Source organism: Schistocerca gregaria, chromosome 6 (genome assembly GCF_023897955.1).
Source record: "Schistocerca gregaria isolate iqSchGreg1 chromosome 6, iqSchGreg1.2, whole genome shotgun sequence".
In the NCBI taxonomy this organism is placed as follows: domain Eukaryota; kingdom Metazoa; phylum Arthropoda; class Insecta; order Orthoptera; family Acrididae; genus Schistocerca; species Schistocerca gregaria.
This window is the reverse complement of record NC_064925.1, coordinates 267830838-267848302: the sequence shown is the minus strand read 5'-3', so window position 1 is coordinate 267848302 and position 17465 is coordinate 267830838. Positions and strand designations below refer to the sequence as shown.

The window sequence follows — 17465 nt, the reverse complement described above, 5'->3', positions numbered from 1 at the left end:
CCACTGGAGTCGGGCTGCACGATGTTGGGGCGTGAGCGGAAGACGGCCTAACGGTGTGCGGGACCGTAGCCCAGCTTCATGGAGACGGTTGCGAATGGTCTTCGCCGATACCACAGGAGCAACAGTGTCCCTAATTTGCTGGGAAGTGGCGGTGCGGTCCCCTACGGCACTGCGTAGAGTCCTACGGTCTTGGCGTGCATCCGTGCGTCACTGCGGTCCGGTCCCAGGTCGACGGGCACGTGCACCTTCCGCCGACCACTGGCGACAACATCGATGTACTGTGGAGACCTCACGCCCCACGTGTTGAGCAATTCGGCGGTACGTCCACCCGGCCTCCCGCATGCCCACTGTACGCCCTCGCTCAAAGTCCGTCAACTGCACATACGGTTCACGTCCACGCTGTCGCGGCATGCTACCAGTGTTAAAGACTGCGATGGAGCTCCGTATGCCACGGCAAACTGGCTGACGCTGACGGCGGTGCACAAATGCTGCGCAGCTAGCGCCATTCGACGGCCAACACTGCGGTTCCTGGTGTGTCCGCTGTGCCGTGCGTGTGATCATTGCTTGTACAGCCCTCTCGCAGTGTCCGGAGCAAGTATGGTGGGTCTGACACACCGGTGTCAATGTGTTCTGTTTTCCATTTCCAGGAGTGTATATGATATCGGAACAAACACTGGTAGCAGTTACTTCTGTAACATATCTGGGAGTATGCGTACGGGACGATTTGAAGTGGAATGATCATATAAAATTAATTGTTGGTAAGGCGGGTGCCAGGCTCAGATTCATTGGGAGAGTCCTTAGAAAATGTAGTCCATCAACAAAGGACGTGGCTTACAAAACACTCGTTCGACCTATATTTGAGAGTTGCTCATCAGTGTGGGATCTGTACCAGGTCGAGTTGACAATGGAGATAGAGAAGATCCAAAGAAGAGAGGCGCGTTTCGTCACAGGGTTATTTAGTAAGTGTGATAGCGTTACGGAGGTGTTTAGCAAACTCAAGTGGCAGAATCTTCATGAGAGGCGCTCTGCATCGCCGTGTTGCTTGAAGTCCAGGTTTCGAGAGGGTGCGTTTCTGGATGAGGTATCTAATATATTGCTTCCCCCTACTTACACCTCCCGAGGAGATCACGAATGTAAAATGAGAGAGATTCGAGCGCGCATTGGGTGCTACTTGAGTAACAAACGCAGAATGGATATTTCAACGCGCCTAAAGCTGCCCAAGTCGACTGTTGGTTACGTGACTGCGAAGTGAAAAAGCAAAGGAACAACCAGAACTAGACCAAGACCAGGTAGACTTCGTATACCGACTCATTGGGGCCGTCGAGCACTGAGGATGGTGGTTGCAAAAAATTACATGTTATCAGCGGATGGAATGAGTAGTGACTTCCAGACTGCTGACAGTAGTCCAGCTGGCTCAGTTACTGTGTGTACGGAGTTAAAAAGAATTGGGTACAGTTTTTCATAAGCATTTCTGGAGTCAGTGCCAAGTGGAAACTGAGTCCGCCCCGATGGCTGAGTGGTCAGTGTGACGGGTTGCCGTCCTACGGCCCCAGTCCAATTCCAGGCTGGGTCTGGGATTTTCTCCGCTCAGGGACTGGGTGTTGTTCTGTCTCCATCATCATTTCATCCCCATCCCGCGCGCAGGTCGTCCGATGTGGCGTCGAATGTAATAAGACTTGCACCAAGACCCGCATCGGGCCTCTCGGTCAATGACGCCAAACGCTCATTTCCATTTCCAGTGGAACTGGAAGTGGTGTAAAGAACGCCACCACTGGAAGTGGATGAGCGGACACAACTGATTTTGAGTGATGAATCACATTATACCTTGTGGCAATCCGACGGAAGGGTTTGAGTTTGACGAATATCTGGAGAACGTTAACCGCCATCATGTAGAGTGCCAACAGTGAGGTGTAGAGGGGTCGTTTTATACTATGGGCTGTTTGCTGTGTTTATGGTGTGGTCCCTTTATTGTGCTTGAGAGAACGCTAAATGCAAAAAGATACGAACACATCTTACAATATTGTGCACTGCGTTCAGCAGGAGATCAGTTCGAAGACTATCACCGTTTGGAGGATAATGGAATGTAGTCGAATTAAATCGGGTGATGCTGAGGGAATTAGATTAGGAAATGACACACTTACAGTAGTAAATGAGCTTTGCTTTTCGAGGAGCAAAATAACTGATGATGGTCGAAGTAGAGAGGATATAAAATGTAGTCTGGCAATGGCAAGGAAAGCGTCGAGTTTAGATATAAGTGTCAGGAAGCCTTTTCTCAAAGTATTTGTATGGAGTGTAGCCATGTATGCCAACGGCCTTGCCGCAGTGGTAACACCGCTTTCCGTCAGATCACCGAAGTTAATCGCTGTCGGGGTGGGCTAGCACTTGGATGGGTGACCGTCCGGTCTGCCGAGCGCTGTTGGCAAGCGAGGTGCACTCAGCCCTTTGTGAGGCAAACTGAGGAGCAACTTGATAGAGAAGTAGCGGCTCCGGTATCGGAAACTGACATACGGCCGGAAGAACAGTGCGCTCACCACATGCTCCTCCATATCCACATCCAGTGCCACCTGTGGGCTGAGGATGACACGGTACCGTTGGGCCTTCATGGCCTGTTCAGGAGGAGTTTAGTTTTAGTAGCCATGTATGGCAGTGAAACTTGGACGATAAATAATTTAGGCAGGAAGAGAATAGAAGCCTTCGAAATGTGGTGCTGCAAAAGAATGCTGAACATTAGATGGGTAGGTCACGTAACTATTGAGGAGGTACCGAACAGAACTGGGGAGAAGAGGACTTTGTGGCATAACCTGACTGAAAGAAGGGATCGGTTGGTAGGACACGTTCTGAGGCATCAACGGGTTACCAGTTTAGTACTGGAGGGAAGCGTGGAACGAAAACTTCGTAGAGGGAGACCAAGAGGTGAATACACTACGCAGATTCAGAAGGATGCCAGTGCCCACAGTCCCAACCAGAACGCAATTGAACTTAAGGGGATTTAGTTACAACGTCGACTTCCTAAAGCCCCCAGTGTACAACATGACAACATTCTCAGGTCCCAAGTCTTGAGGAAGACTGGACTGCCACTCCTCCACAGATATGCAGATCGTGAAATTGTGCCTAACAGGGTTCTATCCGTCCTAAAGGTGAAGGATGAATACTGGGAGATGAAGAAGCTTGCACAGGATAGAGCAGCATGGAGAGCTGCATCAAAACCAGCAACTTGGACTTATGACCACAACAAGAACACTTTTTATCAGCATGACAATGGACACTGTCATAAAGCAGAGTCTATGAGACAATGCTCTGTCGGCAATAACATTCCTGATATGGGCGAGCCTTCCCACAGTCCCAACCAGAACGCAGTTAAGGGGATTGAGTTACAATGTCGACTTCCTGAAGACCCCAATGTCCAACATCACAACATTCTCGGGTCTCGACCCTTGAGGAAGACTGGACTGCCACTCCTCCACAGATATGCACATCCTGAAATTGTGCCTAACAGGGTTCTATCCGTCCTAAAGGTGAAGGGTGAATACTGGGAGATGAAGAAGCTTGCACAGGATAGAGCAGCATGGAGAGCTGCATCAAAACCAGCAACTTGGACTTACGACCACAACAAGAACACTTTTTATCAGCATGACAATGGACACTGTCATAAAGCAGAGTCTATGAGACAATGGTCTGTCGGCAATAACATTCCTGATATGGGCGAGCCTTCCCACAGTCCCAACCAGAACGCAGTTAAGGGGATTGAGTTACAATGTCGACTTCCTGAAGACCCCAATGTCCAACATCACAACATTCTCGGGTCTCGACCCTTGAGGAAGACTGGACTGCCACTCCTCCACAGATATGCACATCCTGAAATTGTGCCTAACAGGGTTCTATCCGTCCTAAAGGTGAAGGGTGAATACTGGGAGATGAAGAAGCTTGCACAGGATAGAGCAGCATGGAGAGCTGCATCAAAACCAGCAACTTGGACTTACGACCACAACAAGAACACTTTTTATCAGCATGACAATGGACACTGTCATAAAGCAGAGTCTATGAGACAATGGTCTGTCGGCAATAACATTCCTGATATGGGCGAGCCTTCCCACAGTCCCAACCAGAACGCAGTTAAGGGGATTGAGTTACAATGTCGACTTCCTAAAGACCCCAGTGTCCAACATCACAACATTCTCGGGTCTCGACCCTTGAGGAAGACTGGACTGCCACTCCTCCACAGTTATGCACATCCAGAAATTGTGCCTAACAGGGTTCTATCCGTCCTAAAGGTGAAGGGTGAATACTGGGAGATGAAGAAGCTTGCACAGGATAGAGCAGCATGGAGAGCTGCATCAAAACCAGCAACTTGGACTTACGACCACAACAAGAACACTTTTTATCAGCATGACAATGGACACTGTCATAAAGCAGAGTCTATGAGACAATGGTCTGTCGGCAATAACATTCCTGATATGGGCGAGCCTTCCCACAGTCCCAACCAGAACGCAGTTAAGGGGATTGAGTTACAATGTCGACTTCCTAAAGACCCCAGTGTCCAACATCACAACATTCTCAGGTCTCGACCCTTGAGGAAGGCTGGACTGCCACGCCTACACAGATATGAAGATACCTTCGTGAAATTGTCCCTAGCAGGGTTCCAGCTGTCTTAAAGGTGAAGGGTGAATATCGACTATCATAAAGCCCACTAATGAGTGTCCAGATACTTCTGATCAGACAGTGTGTGTTGGGAATGAGCTGAAGACATGGTACGCTGATTGGGGCCAGCGTTGTGTGGCGCCAAGGTGTGCTGAATACCTGCCCCGCACTATCTGCACAGCGCACCACGTGAAGGCCGCGCCTCCGCGCTAGCGGGCCAGACCCCCCCTCCAGACTGGCTGCATATAAAGGCGGAGGACGGCGCGCCGCCGCCTCCCGTGTCTGGAGTGTCGGCGTGCGCAGGTGGCGGCGGCAGCGGCAGCGGTTGCAGTAGCGGCGGCGACAACCGAGTGACCAGACTACACCGTCCCTCTGCTGTCCTGCCACACCACCGGCTACGTACCGGGACGCGGTGCACGCCCACACGCACCATTCACAGCATCAGCCAACGCCTTCAGGAACTGACGACGTCTCGCCCCCAACATGCTGACTGGATGGAGAGCCGCCCTCGCCAGATGTGAGTAGACCTGATGTCCAGCGTGGTGGAGGAAGTGCTGGATCTCTCACAACTGACCGTATCATAGACGCCTTTCGTGAACATACACAATACGTGCAAATGATGCTCCAGTGTTAACAGTCCCTATGAACTGGGCATGACAACAAGGTACTAACGAATTCAAAGACGCGTTGTTACGATCTTAATAGGAAGGATTTTTTTTTTATCAGCCTTCAGACTAGTTTGATGCGGTCCTCCACGAATTCGTCTCTTGTGCCTTCTTCTTCATATCAGTGTAGCATTTGAACCCAACTATTTGCTGGATGTCCCCGACAGTTGCTACTCTACACAGCACCCTCAAGAATGCTGTAATTTATGCCTTTATGTCTTAACACATATCCTTTCGTCCTTTCCCTTGTTATTGTCAATGTACTCGACATATTCCACTCCTCGTCAAATCTACGGTGAACCTCCTCATCAGTTCACCTAATTTTCAATATATTTCTTTATCTTCTTTTCATGTTTTCTCACAACCATTATTCAATTCTGTACAATGAAAGAAACCGATGTTTGATATTATTAGACTTCTATTCAGCAGGAATGCCCCCTTTGCTTCTGCAAGCCTGCCTTTTTTTGTCCTGTTTATGTCCTCTCTTACTGGCATTTTGCTTCAAAGCTAACAGAATTCCTTCAGTACGTCTTCGTGGTCCCAATTCTGATCTTAATTTTATCATTAATTCCATTTTCGCTACTCATTACTTTCTTCTTTCTTTGGTTTACTCTCAGCCCATAGCGTGTGCTGATTAGACTGTTCATTCCATTCAACTAGTCGTGCAATTGCTTCTCACTTTTACTGAGGATAGCGAATTTATCAATACTTTCTCCCCGAATTTTAATGCCATATGTGACCCTCTTTTTTAAATTTTTGTCATTGCTTCTTTGATGTATAGATTGACAGTAAGGGCTTAAGGCTTCATCATTGTCTTACACCATTTTTAATCAGAGCATTTTGTTTTTCGTCCCCCATTCTTATTGTTCTCTCTTGGTTCCTATACATATTGTACATTGCCCATCTTCCCCACGGTTTGCTCCCATTTTCTCAGAATTTCGAGCGTCTTGCACCATCTTACGTTGTCAAACGCTTTTTCCATGTCGACAAATTCTATAAACATGTCTCGATTACTCTTAAGTCATGCTTCCATTATCAAACTCAACCTCGAAATTGCCTGCCTTTCCTAAAGCTAAACTGATCGGCATCTAACTCCCTCAATTTCCTTTTTCATTCTTCTTCGTGGCGGTATAGTCCATACCAAGGTATATGATAAATTCTTGGGAATCTTATAAAGGAATTTTGCAAGAAAGACGTATTCATCCCGAAATCCTGTTGGGTGCATCTGTGTCTGCACCTACATAATTATTCTGCAATGCATATTTCAGTGTATAGCGGAGGGTGCACGGAACCCCTTTCACACTATTTCTGTAGTGTTCAACTATCGAAAAGCAAGTAGAAAAAACGAAGACGTAAATTTTCCTTATTTCCTTGCGATACCTGCTTTCTCTTCTTTAGCAACGCTGCTGGTTTCTCCTAGTGTAGGTGGGAGCCAACAAAATATTTTGACTTTCGGGGGAGAAAAGTTGCTGATTAATGTTTCGAGAAAACATCTCATCGCAACGAGAAACTCCTTTCTTTTAATGACAGCCACCCAAACTTCCTTATCGTATCAGTGACGCACTCTTCCCTCTTTCGCGATAATACAGAACGAGCTGTACTTCTTTGAACTTTTTCGATGTCGTCAAACCCGTCTGGGATACTCCAGAATAGGTCGAACAAGCGTAATGTGGTCAGTCTCTGTAGTGGATTGCTTGCAGCTTCTAAGTGTTCTGCCCATAAATAGCTGTCTCTGATTGGCCTTCACAACAACATTTCCTGTGTAAAGTTTCCAGGTTAAGTCGTTCGTAACTGCAACCCTAGCTATTTACTTAAATAGACAACCCTTAAATTTGTGCCATTTGTCCTGTAAATTTGGAGAACCTGCTGTATTCGAAGAACATCATGCTGCCACAATTGTCTGTCTCTCGTGGGCATCATAAGACAAATGAAATTACGTACGGATGCATGCACAGTCATTCTTCCCTTGCTCAGCATGCAGGTAAAATAGGACAGTATATCGGTAATACTGGCACAATGTACCTACCTTTCGCCATTAACTCCACAACAACATGCAGCGTATGTATGTAAACATAGTTTCTTACCATTCCGTCCACGGATAGACTGTGGCGCTGATTGTAGTTTATAGGTCTCTAAGCGAGCTATTGGGCTAATTTTTTTGTTAATTGCATATACTAAAACACTGTTAGGGGGCTGTAGAATCTAAACTACAAAACTACAAACCTGGGTAACAGTTCCAGTTCTAGAGGCAACCAAAATTTGATTTTCAGCATTTCGTATAATTGTTGACCGAATTTCAAAATTTTAAATTTTTATAGTGGTCTACTCAGTGAGAGGTATTAATTTATTTTATAGGTATTACAGCCAGAAACTGTGATTATATCTTCAGGCAGCACCGAGTCACTGCGCGCAAATTACCCAGCCTCTAATCACCCAACATTTGAGAATGAGAGGACTTAGTGATTTCTATCAACTTTATACATAGTTTCAACCCTTTTAAATACTTGGTGACGTCTCTCACAGAAAAATGAAAAGAAAAAAGTTTATCACTTAGTATATTTTCGCTGTTCATGCGATGTAACTGCAGCATCAGGCATGGCGTTTTAATTTATTATTTCTTTAGTACTAGCTCTATTCTCAATAGATTTTGCAGATACCACCTGCATGTAAGTACATATAGCACTGAATGTACCGGCAACACTGTATCACTACGCGATACTTATAGTTAAACTTGTGTGAAACCGATGTTTTGTACGTGGGAGTTTCATAATTGAAATAAAAGGGGAGGGGAGGGTCAAGTTACGGTTACTGGTATCCGTATACTGCGCCTCAAAAATAGGTTTTTTAGGATTTTGTAAGGTGGTCGCTTAGATACGGTGGATTTACTAAGCCGACGCAAAAGACCCAAGACTGCTCGTATTGCTAAGGAGCTATTCGTCGTGGGAATTGGTGCGCGACTGCTGTTCGACCTTGGACTGAGTTCTTGTGCTGTCCCAAGTTTCTTCAAAATCGTTCTTCTCAGTGACAGCGGGTGAGCCGTTTACTGTAGATAGGTTCTTGCGTTCTACCAGAAGACAAGAAATGACGGGCCTCAAGAAAAACTAGTTGCAGAAATGTTTTGAGTTAAGGAAGAAATGTACTCAGACCTATATGGACTCAAACTGTATCAAATTTCAAAGCGATAAGTATACAATTTCTAGCATCACTCTCGGGTCTCACCCATTAACTCTGAGATGATGAATTTTGTTGAAAATTGTAGCAGCGTAATTACACAGCTATAAAAACAAGGCCGCTAGCAATTTTAATAGTTTTGTAAAGTAGTATATGTTCGATATGCCCCACTATTCCAACCTGAAAATAAATTGCTATTTCCCAGTATTCCGCCATTGAATCGAATCCTACAATTCACATTGCTTATTTAGTATACAGACAAACTGCCCTATGCCAAGCACTTAAATGTGATTTGCAGTATATCCATGTATATATAGATGAACCTTTAACAGTAATTATCAAAGACCAAATCCAAAAACGCAACAAATTTTGCTCTACTTTATATTACCGTGCTTCGGGGCTATTAATTGATTAGTCCCTGTTGAGAGTGATAAATTGCATAGCCAAAGGCAGTTATTAGTTTTACATTTTTCTAGAATCTACACAGTTACATTACTGTTAATATACATAGATAACTCAAATTGATCATCACAACTAACTACCTCCGTTCGTAAACATGGTCATTGGAGCTTATTGCCTCTACGCGATTCTCTATTTCTCTGTTGACTTTCGAAAATTTTTAGATGTTTTTTTTTAAACAGTTTGCATTTTTCTCTAGTAGCTCTGTTAACTTGAAATCTGATCTGTGTGTCACTTTTGGGAAATATGTAAAGTAGGAAAAATTCTGAACTACTCACTTGCTTCACATTTACAGAAATTACTGCTTTATACTATCGCGGCACTGATTAGATTGACCACTTCGTGAGGCTTACAAACACCTGCAGCTGATAACGACATTATCGATTGAGGCAATAAAGACAACACAGGTCAAGAACAAGCGTAGCTCCCCATTATCAAGGAAATGTGTAATCATTTGGATTAAAATGACAGATTTGATTGTACCTGTTAAGTACATGGAGGCCCTGTATTCCTGAAGAATAACGTAAATGTAGGAAGTAGTCTTTTACCTGGCTGCTATTTCACCGTGTGCGCCAATACTCTGCACGTCATACTTCGTCCATCATGGAGACATTGTGTTTAGTGATAACCAATGTGCGACAACAGTTCTAAGACATTTGCATGTTTAAAACAGGTCCCACAGAACAGAATTTCTTTGTTGCTATCCCGCCTCTACGATGAGATTAATTTCATCCAATATGGCCGACAGCCATGTCGTTAATCGCAATATCTGGAGCTTTAAGCAGAAATAACTGCGGAAGATCTCAGCTTTGCATGATAATACATGTGGAGTGCACATGTAATGTATTAGTTACAGTCTACGCAAAAATATCAAGACCGCATCACTGTTCTGGCGCGATAAATCTCCAAATTTTGGATTGCTGTGTGCTAGTGCTCTGTTACCTCATTGTGCGTTTAAGTCTGGTTGAATTAATGGGTGTGATTACTATGTAGTGTGTAGTACTGCACCAACTTATAATCAACCGAGTCATCTGATTTCGCAAACTCTATGAAGTTGAATTCTTGTGTTTCTTCCTGGAAGCAAGTGCAGTCTTTCATTTTAGAAAAAAAAAAGATCGTGAGTTACTTTAAGTTTTCTTTTGTTCGCAATACAAAAAAGCAGTTATGTAACCGATTCAGTTGCTGAACAACCATTTCAGATGTGCAAGAAGGTAGAGAGAAGGGTTATCAGTCAGGGGACTCACATCAGTGAAAACCCCAGATATGAAAAAATGGTTAAAAATTAAAAAAAGATATGTTAACGTACTATAACTCCTTATTCAAGTAATATGATGTAGCTAATTGTGAGACGTGACCGATAAGGGTACATTGCAAATACCAATATTGTGAAGGCGTTCAAATTGCATACCAGCATGATAACACCCACCGCAAGACGACCATTGTGCTTCCACGAGCAGATGTTTCCAGTCACTAAACAGGGTACGCGCTTAGGCGTTCAGTTACAATATAAATATAATAGGAGAAAGTGTAGATAGTGTTCGAATTAAGAGATACATTATCGTTTAATTGGGATCTAATTATAAGTACCACCGGATAAGTATATTCAGCATTCCATTTAAAAAGATACTCTAACAGCTATGAGTAACAGCTGTTAGCCTTTTGATAACGGTGTGTTCTATTGATAGTGCGTTGGGCCACCTTTTAGCAGCTCGACAATTTCTCTGGTTGCAGTGGACCTAATCGTTTACTTCTCACGCAGTGCCTTACGTCAGAAGTAGTATTACGAATTATGGTACGTTATACTACTTTCTAGATTTTTTTTTGAAATTTTGAGTTTTAAATATCGTTCACTTATGCGTTGTGCAGATTTCATGTGGGAGACTCCATTCGGATCAGGCTCGTGTTTCTGTCTCGTGAGATAGCGCGCAGGCCGCATGTGACTACACGCCCCTTGATAAACCACTAGACGAAAGTAGGAATACAAATCCTTTTGCAACTAATACTGTCTCAGAAATATGAAAAAGTCTGAATTAAAGACACTAGCTTCCGAAAGGTAAATCAGAAACAACTGCATATATAATAATCTTCGTAGAGGTCAGAAAATGATATAGTGAAATAGGTAACTCTCTTTTTCATCCGACTTCCAAAAAGTCGAACAAATATTTAGGTTTTGCGATGATTGTTTCTCCTTTTAGTATGAATCTCGTGCCGGCCGCGGTGGTCTCGCGGTTCTAGGCGCTCAGTCCGGAACAGCGCGACTGCTACGGTCGCAGGATCGAATCCTGCCTCGGGCGCATGGATGTGTGTGATGTCCTTAGGTTAGTTAGGTTTAAGTAGTTCTCAGTTCTAGGCGACTGATGACCACAGATGTTAAGTCGCATAGTGCTCAGAGCCATTTGAACCATTTGAACCATGAACCTCGTGCCCGAATGTAGGCGGACGGATATAACTACCAGTTCCCAATCTTCGTCAGAATAGCTCAGGTTTTCACAGATGTCCAATGCTCCGTGACTCTGCGCCAGTTTCCCGCTCCTGAATTTCGAAAGGGCGACGCGATATTCAAGGTTTACGAGTTAACTACAAACGAAATGTCCAAATAACCGAAACGTTTTTTCTCCAATAATTTCAGAAATGAGAAACTAGCATTTAAGGTAGTTCCAGGGTCAGCAGCGAAGCCATATACAACTTTTAATTTGTGATAAAATACGAGAAAGTACGTGTAATAGTCGCCTGTAGAACGATTTCATATTTGCTTCATTTTTTGGTCATGTCTTGTGCGGGGAATATCGATAAGTAAGTAAACAAAACGGAAACTTTCTTGGAAAAACCAAAAGCACGAAGACTCGTGGCACGTTAGTGTGGGTGAAGGGAGGGGGGAGTGATTTCTCTTTCCCACTCCCCTGGAAAGCTATGGAGACATTACTCTTCATTCACATTTACGTTATTCGTTAACTACAGTAGTCAGTGGAGTATAGTACCAATGACGTTGTAGGCGATCATCTACACTCATATTTATATTTCACTAGCTTTCTTGTGGAATATGAGAGACTGCCAGCCGGAAGCTCTTCTCAGTTCCATTGACAGACGTTGCAGTAGAAACTGACACCATTAGTGTCTCGTAGCACGAAGCTTACTTTGCTAAATGCGAGCCATAATATTCTCTGTCTGATCACTTTGTGGCAGGTTCTCTGCTATAGCAACATACAGGAAGTCGTGCTTGCGAGGTAAATGGTCGTTCGGTATTCAGACAGAATCGTTAATTTACCTTACTTAACTGCTTCCAATACACAAATTTGCCTAATCACATGACTAATTATCTCATGTTACATACTTAATTTGGCACTACATACTTGACTTACAATGTCTGTCACACGCTTTCCATTCTTAAGAACAAGATTTAATTTATGTTTTTAAATTTTCACTTTCCTCACTGGTTTTATCTGCTTCGACTTTATCTTTGACTTACTAGCCAATTTTGTATTTTCCCAATGGGCTGTAATAGGGAAGTACATAAATATGTGTGAATTTCTAAGGGACCAAACTGCTGAGGTCATCGGTCGCTAGACTTAAGCACTTTTTAAACTAACATATGCTAAGAGCAACACACACACCCATGCCCGAGGTAGGACTCGAACTTCTCGCGGGAGATTATGCGCAATCCGTGACATGGCGCCTCGAACCGCGCAGCCGCTCCGTGCGGCATAAGTACATCGATGTTGCATTTCTATACCCTTTGACTGTATGTGGTGCAAGTACATTCTGGGAATTCACAAAGTTTATTAACGTTATAAAATTGGTCTGTTAGCTAGCCGCAGATGATGAGCGGTATTTCCCGAAACTGGTCCGCTGAAAAATTATGAAAAAGTAAAAGAAAATTAATACAAGCAGCCGTTGTCCACGCTTACATGCTAACAGTGACTTTTGCCATGTAGATTTCTTTGTTTTCCCGAAGATGTTTGTCAACAAGTGTATCACGCTATCTTAGTACGGTGTAAGTACTTCGTATACACAGCCATAGTTACATTTGAAATCCACAGCCTTTGTTGACTAGCAGCTCGTCTCGGTAATGTGATCCATTGCTTGGGAACAATGAATTATCAATTTAGGAAGATGTAGGATCCAAGCAACCGTTGGTTCGAGCTTGTATGAACTACAGCTGAGATCTAAAATTAATCTTTTTGACAGTTTCACTAAAAAGATTATCGGTATACAAGCGAGGCTTGCAGCAGTAACCGAAAAGTTGTGAAATATTACAACATGACTGCACCGTCATTTATTGTTACTGACCAGTACTTATAGACGACATTGCCTGGCAAAAAAGTGAAGAACCCAGAAGACATAGTCGAATGTCAATATAGCTTCCTGCATGTATTCATAATCGGCGGGTATGTAAATGATTGGAGTTGCAATTCTCTGTGAGATGTGGACTAGTCAGAGTGCATTAATGTTGTTCGTGTTTAGTGTTGTTAATAGTGCTGGCAGGGTATATAAGGGACATGAACAGCTTCAGAATGCTGAGTGACCTCAGTGAAGGACACAGACAAAAAGAGTTTGAAAGCGGCTTCATTGTGGGTCTCCATTTGGGGAGCTGATCACATCGTGCAACAACCAGATTTTTGGAGCATTCCAGTGTGACAGTGGCCCAGTGATGGACCGCATAGCCATCGCATAGCCATCAGGGCAGGCAAGCATACTCGTCGTCAAGGCTAGGGCTATGCCGAAAGTTTTTAACATAATGTGTGAAAAAAAATTATTTGCATAAAAACGTTTACAACTTTTCAAAATACGAGTACTCTCCATTAGCATGTAAACATTTTTTCCATTATCTGAAACCACTTGGAAAATGTATCAGTCCAAGCTTCTTTTGGGATGTCACTTAGTGCACTCTCGTATGATGCAGTGGCGTCTTCACCTGATGAAAACCGCTGCCCTCGAATTTTTTCCTTAGTCTTAGGGTTCAAATGGCTCTGAGCACTATGGGACTTAACATCTCAGGTCATCAGTCCTCCAGAACTTCAACTACTTAAACCTAACTCAGTTAAGGACATCACACACATCCATGCCCAAGGCAGGATTCGAACCTGCGACCGTAGCGGTCGCACGGTTCCAGATTGAAGCGTCTAGAACCGCTCGGGCACCGTGGCTGGCTTAGTCTTAGGGAACAGAAAGAAGTCACAGGGGGCCAGGTCAGGTGAATAGGGGGGATGGGGTAACACTCACACTGTTTTCTTCTCCAGAAAGTCCATCGTTCTGGCAGCCCTGTGCGCAGATGCACAGAAGGTGATGCAGCAGAAGATGAGCACTCTTGGACTTTGGATGCTGTGACTTCCATGTGGCGATGACGTTTGGAAGACAATCGTTCATGTACCATTCAGCATTGACTGTACGACATGCGTCCAAGGTCACAGAGGTGAGATGCCGTATCTTTGTGAAAAAAGTTGCCACCATCTTTTTTCCAGATCTTTTTTCCAGAACTTTTGTGGATGGTTCCTCCCCTAGAAAGAAGACTGTCTCTTCGTTTCAGGGTCATAATGGTAGACCCACGTTTCGTCACCTGTGACGGTATTGTAGGTGTCTTGAGACTTCCCTCCACTGAATTTTTCGAGCATGAAAACGGCACCAGTCCACTCTCGCCTCCGTTTGGCTTTCTGTCAGGGAATGTGGCACCCAATGGGCACATCTCTTAGTAAGGCCTAAGTGACTATGAACGATGGTCTGTGTTGCTGTTGATCCAATATTTAGGGTCCCTTCAATGTCGCAAAATGTAAGATGTGGATCTTCTTTGATCATTTTCCTCACAGCATCAATGTTTTCAGGAGTCATAGCTGTCGCTGGCCGACGGGGACGAGGTTCATCTTCAATTGGCTGCCGACCCCTCGAAAACTCGCGAAACCAATTTCCAACTGTGGCTCTAGAAGGGGAAGCTTCACCAAAAACACGCAGCAAAGAAGAATGGCTTTCTTCGGCACTTAAACCCTTTTTATAATCATAAAAAATCATGGCGCGAAAGTCGCGGCGCGACAGCTGCATCCTGACTCAACACTGCCTGTGCTTTCTTACCTCGCTGTGGGGGGATCACCGCTAGCCAGGGGCTGCGCGCGCACGTCCCAAGGTCGAAAAACATTGCTCTTTCGAATGAAAACAACCCAATTGTACTCCGCTTTACGGTTTACGGGGTGCTAAAAACTTTCGGCATAGCCCTCCAACAGTCGACCACATCTGACTACCACAAGGATGAATCGCCATACTGTGTACCAAGCGCACTGCAAGTCTTTTATATCTGCGCCTGCCATCCGAGAACGAATGAGGGACTCGCTGCTGCATTAAGTGTAACCTGGCACTGTTGACCAGATCCTAACAGGTGCTGGCCTAAGGACTAACAGTGACACCCATAGGCTGCTGTTAATGTAACGCCTGCGCATGGAGACACAACAGTGTCACTCCTGACCACATGGTATGGGAAACCATCGGGTATGACATCACGTAATGGCGACTGAAGGAACTCTGACAGGCACAGCAGTACAACATGGACATCCTGTGTCTTCCTGTGACAGTAGTGTGGTGTCATTTTCTAACAGGATAATGCTCGTCCACACATAGCAATTGTCTGCCTGATGTCAAGGCACTCCCAAGATCAGTGAGATCGCCAGATCTGTCCCCAGTGGAACATGTGTAGGACCTCCTTGGGGATCAACTCTGCTTCAGTGCCTCAAGCTAGAATATCAAGGAGCAGTTAATACACTGGTGGGCCACTTTGTCTCCGGAGAGGATCCAAGTGATTTATGACACCCTTCACAACCAAACCAGTGCATCCCTTCAGGCCAGAGAGGGTTCAGCGTCATATTTATAAGCAGGCTTACACTGTGACTCATCACTGTTGCAACTCGTTTGATAGTGTGATGCGTGTCTTCATATCATGTGCTACTTTCTATAAATAAATACCTTCCACATGCAACAATCTCGATAACTCCACTCTCTGTTGGTGGTTTATGGACGGGGTACATCGGCTGGTCAAGTAATTATCAATGTGAGTGACTTTCACTAGCCGCCGCATAACTTAAGACGTTATTTTATTTTATTTTGAAGGCCACCAGTTCCAGCATTTCATTATGCCATCTTCAGGCCCCACATGCATCTCTCCAAATAATCGAAGATTTCATACACGGAAAGTGACTTAAGAGTGTACAGAGTGAAAAGTATTTAAACCGACAAACTCTGGGAGGTTGTAGGGGACATCAAAACAAATATGTTTCCCTAATGTCATTTTTTCCTATGAGGAGTATTTAAACCGGTAAAGGATGATTTCTGTGGCGGCAAATGAATTAAATCAACAAACACTTTTCCATTGTTTATGGCCAAGAGACAACACATTAACACAACCCAATTTCAGTTACAGTAGATTTTCAAAAACGCCTCCATTGACCGTCGGATCATGTTTTGTCTGACACGGGCAAAAACCCCAGGAGTGTCCTGAATTGTTCCTGCTGCTGCTACTATCTGGGCAACCAGGTCCTCTTCTGATGCAACAGGAGTTGCGTAAACAAGGTTGCGCATCTCTCCCCAAACAAAAAAGTCCAGAGGGGACATATCTGGGGATCGAGCAGGCCAGGGTACAGGACCACCTGTGTCAATCCAAGTTTCTGGGAACCGTCGGTCCAGGAATCGACGCACACGACGACTGAAATTTGCAGGCTCCACGTCATGCTGGAACCACATGCATTGTCTTTAGGGAGCGGGACGTCTTCCAGCAATTCTGGCAATGCTCTGGGTGGATAATCAACTGGTTCCAGGTTGTGGACACGCTGTAAGTGAATTGACGTAACAATTGCTCTCGAAGGACATTGTTTACATTCGTCTCATTCTTCCCCATGTTACGTGCAATTGCACGAGTGCTGATTGAAGGATCCCGTGCCACATGCTGCAAGACAGCTTCCTCAAATTGCAGCGTTCTTACCGTGCGACGGCGTCCCTGTCCAGGCGATCTGCTAAATGACCCGGTTTCACGCAGACGTTGGTACACTGCAGCAAAGGTCGTGTGATGCGGAATACGGCGATTAGGATATTGTTGTCGATAAATTGGCTGTGCAGCTCGTCCATTGTGGTGCGCTACGTAATACGCACCAACCGTATCAGTGTACTCACCCCAGGTGTATCGCTCCATTAGTAAACAGAGACAATGCACTACTGCATTTGTGGACAGCAGATGCCTACAACTGAAGAGCGTAATACGGCCTCTTAACAACTGAAGAGCGTAAAAAGGCCTCCACCAGTTTAAATAATCCTCATGAGAAAAAAATTACATTAGGGAAAAATATTTGTTTTGATGTCCCCTACGAACTCCCAGAGTTTGTCGGTTTAAATACTTTTCACCCTGTATATGACATCTTCGTTTATTTGGAGAGATGCATATAGCACCTGAGGATTGCATAATGAAATGCTGAAAATAGTAGCTTTCAAAATAAAATAAAATATCATCTCAAGTTACACCGCTGTTGGTGAATTTCATAGACATTGACAATCTTGATAACTTAT

The 17465-nt window shown here is 44.4% G+C and overlaps 1 protein-coding gene across 2 annotated transcripts in view; it reads left to right on the top strand.

The window, feature by feature from the left end:
- The window catches only part of LOC126278329 (putative inorganic phosphate cotransporter), a 331537-nt gene that overhangs the window by 161460 nt on the left and 152612 nt on the right, over positions 1-17465 (top strand). Inside the window, exon 1 of one of the 2 annotated variants that reach the window (XM_049978350.1) lies at positions 4820-5155. The exons of the other annotated variant lie outside the window; for it this stretch is intronic. Within the exon in view, the coding sequence (XP_049834307.1) occupies positions 5122-5155 (34 nt within the window). The 5' untranslated portion in view covers positions 4820-5121. Of the gene's footprint in view, positions 1-4819; positions 5156-17465 lie in introns of those variants that run through there. 2 annotated transcript variants of the gene reach the window in all.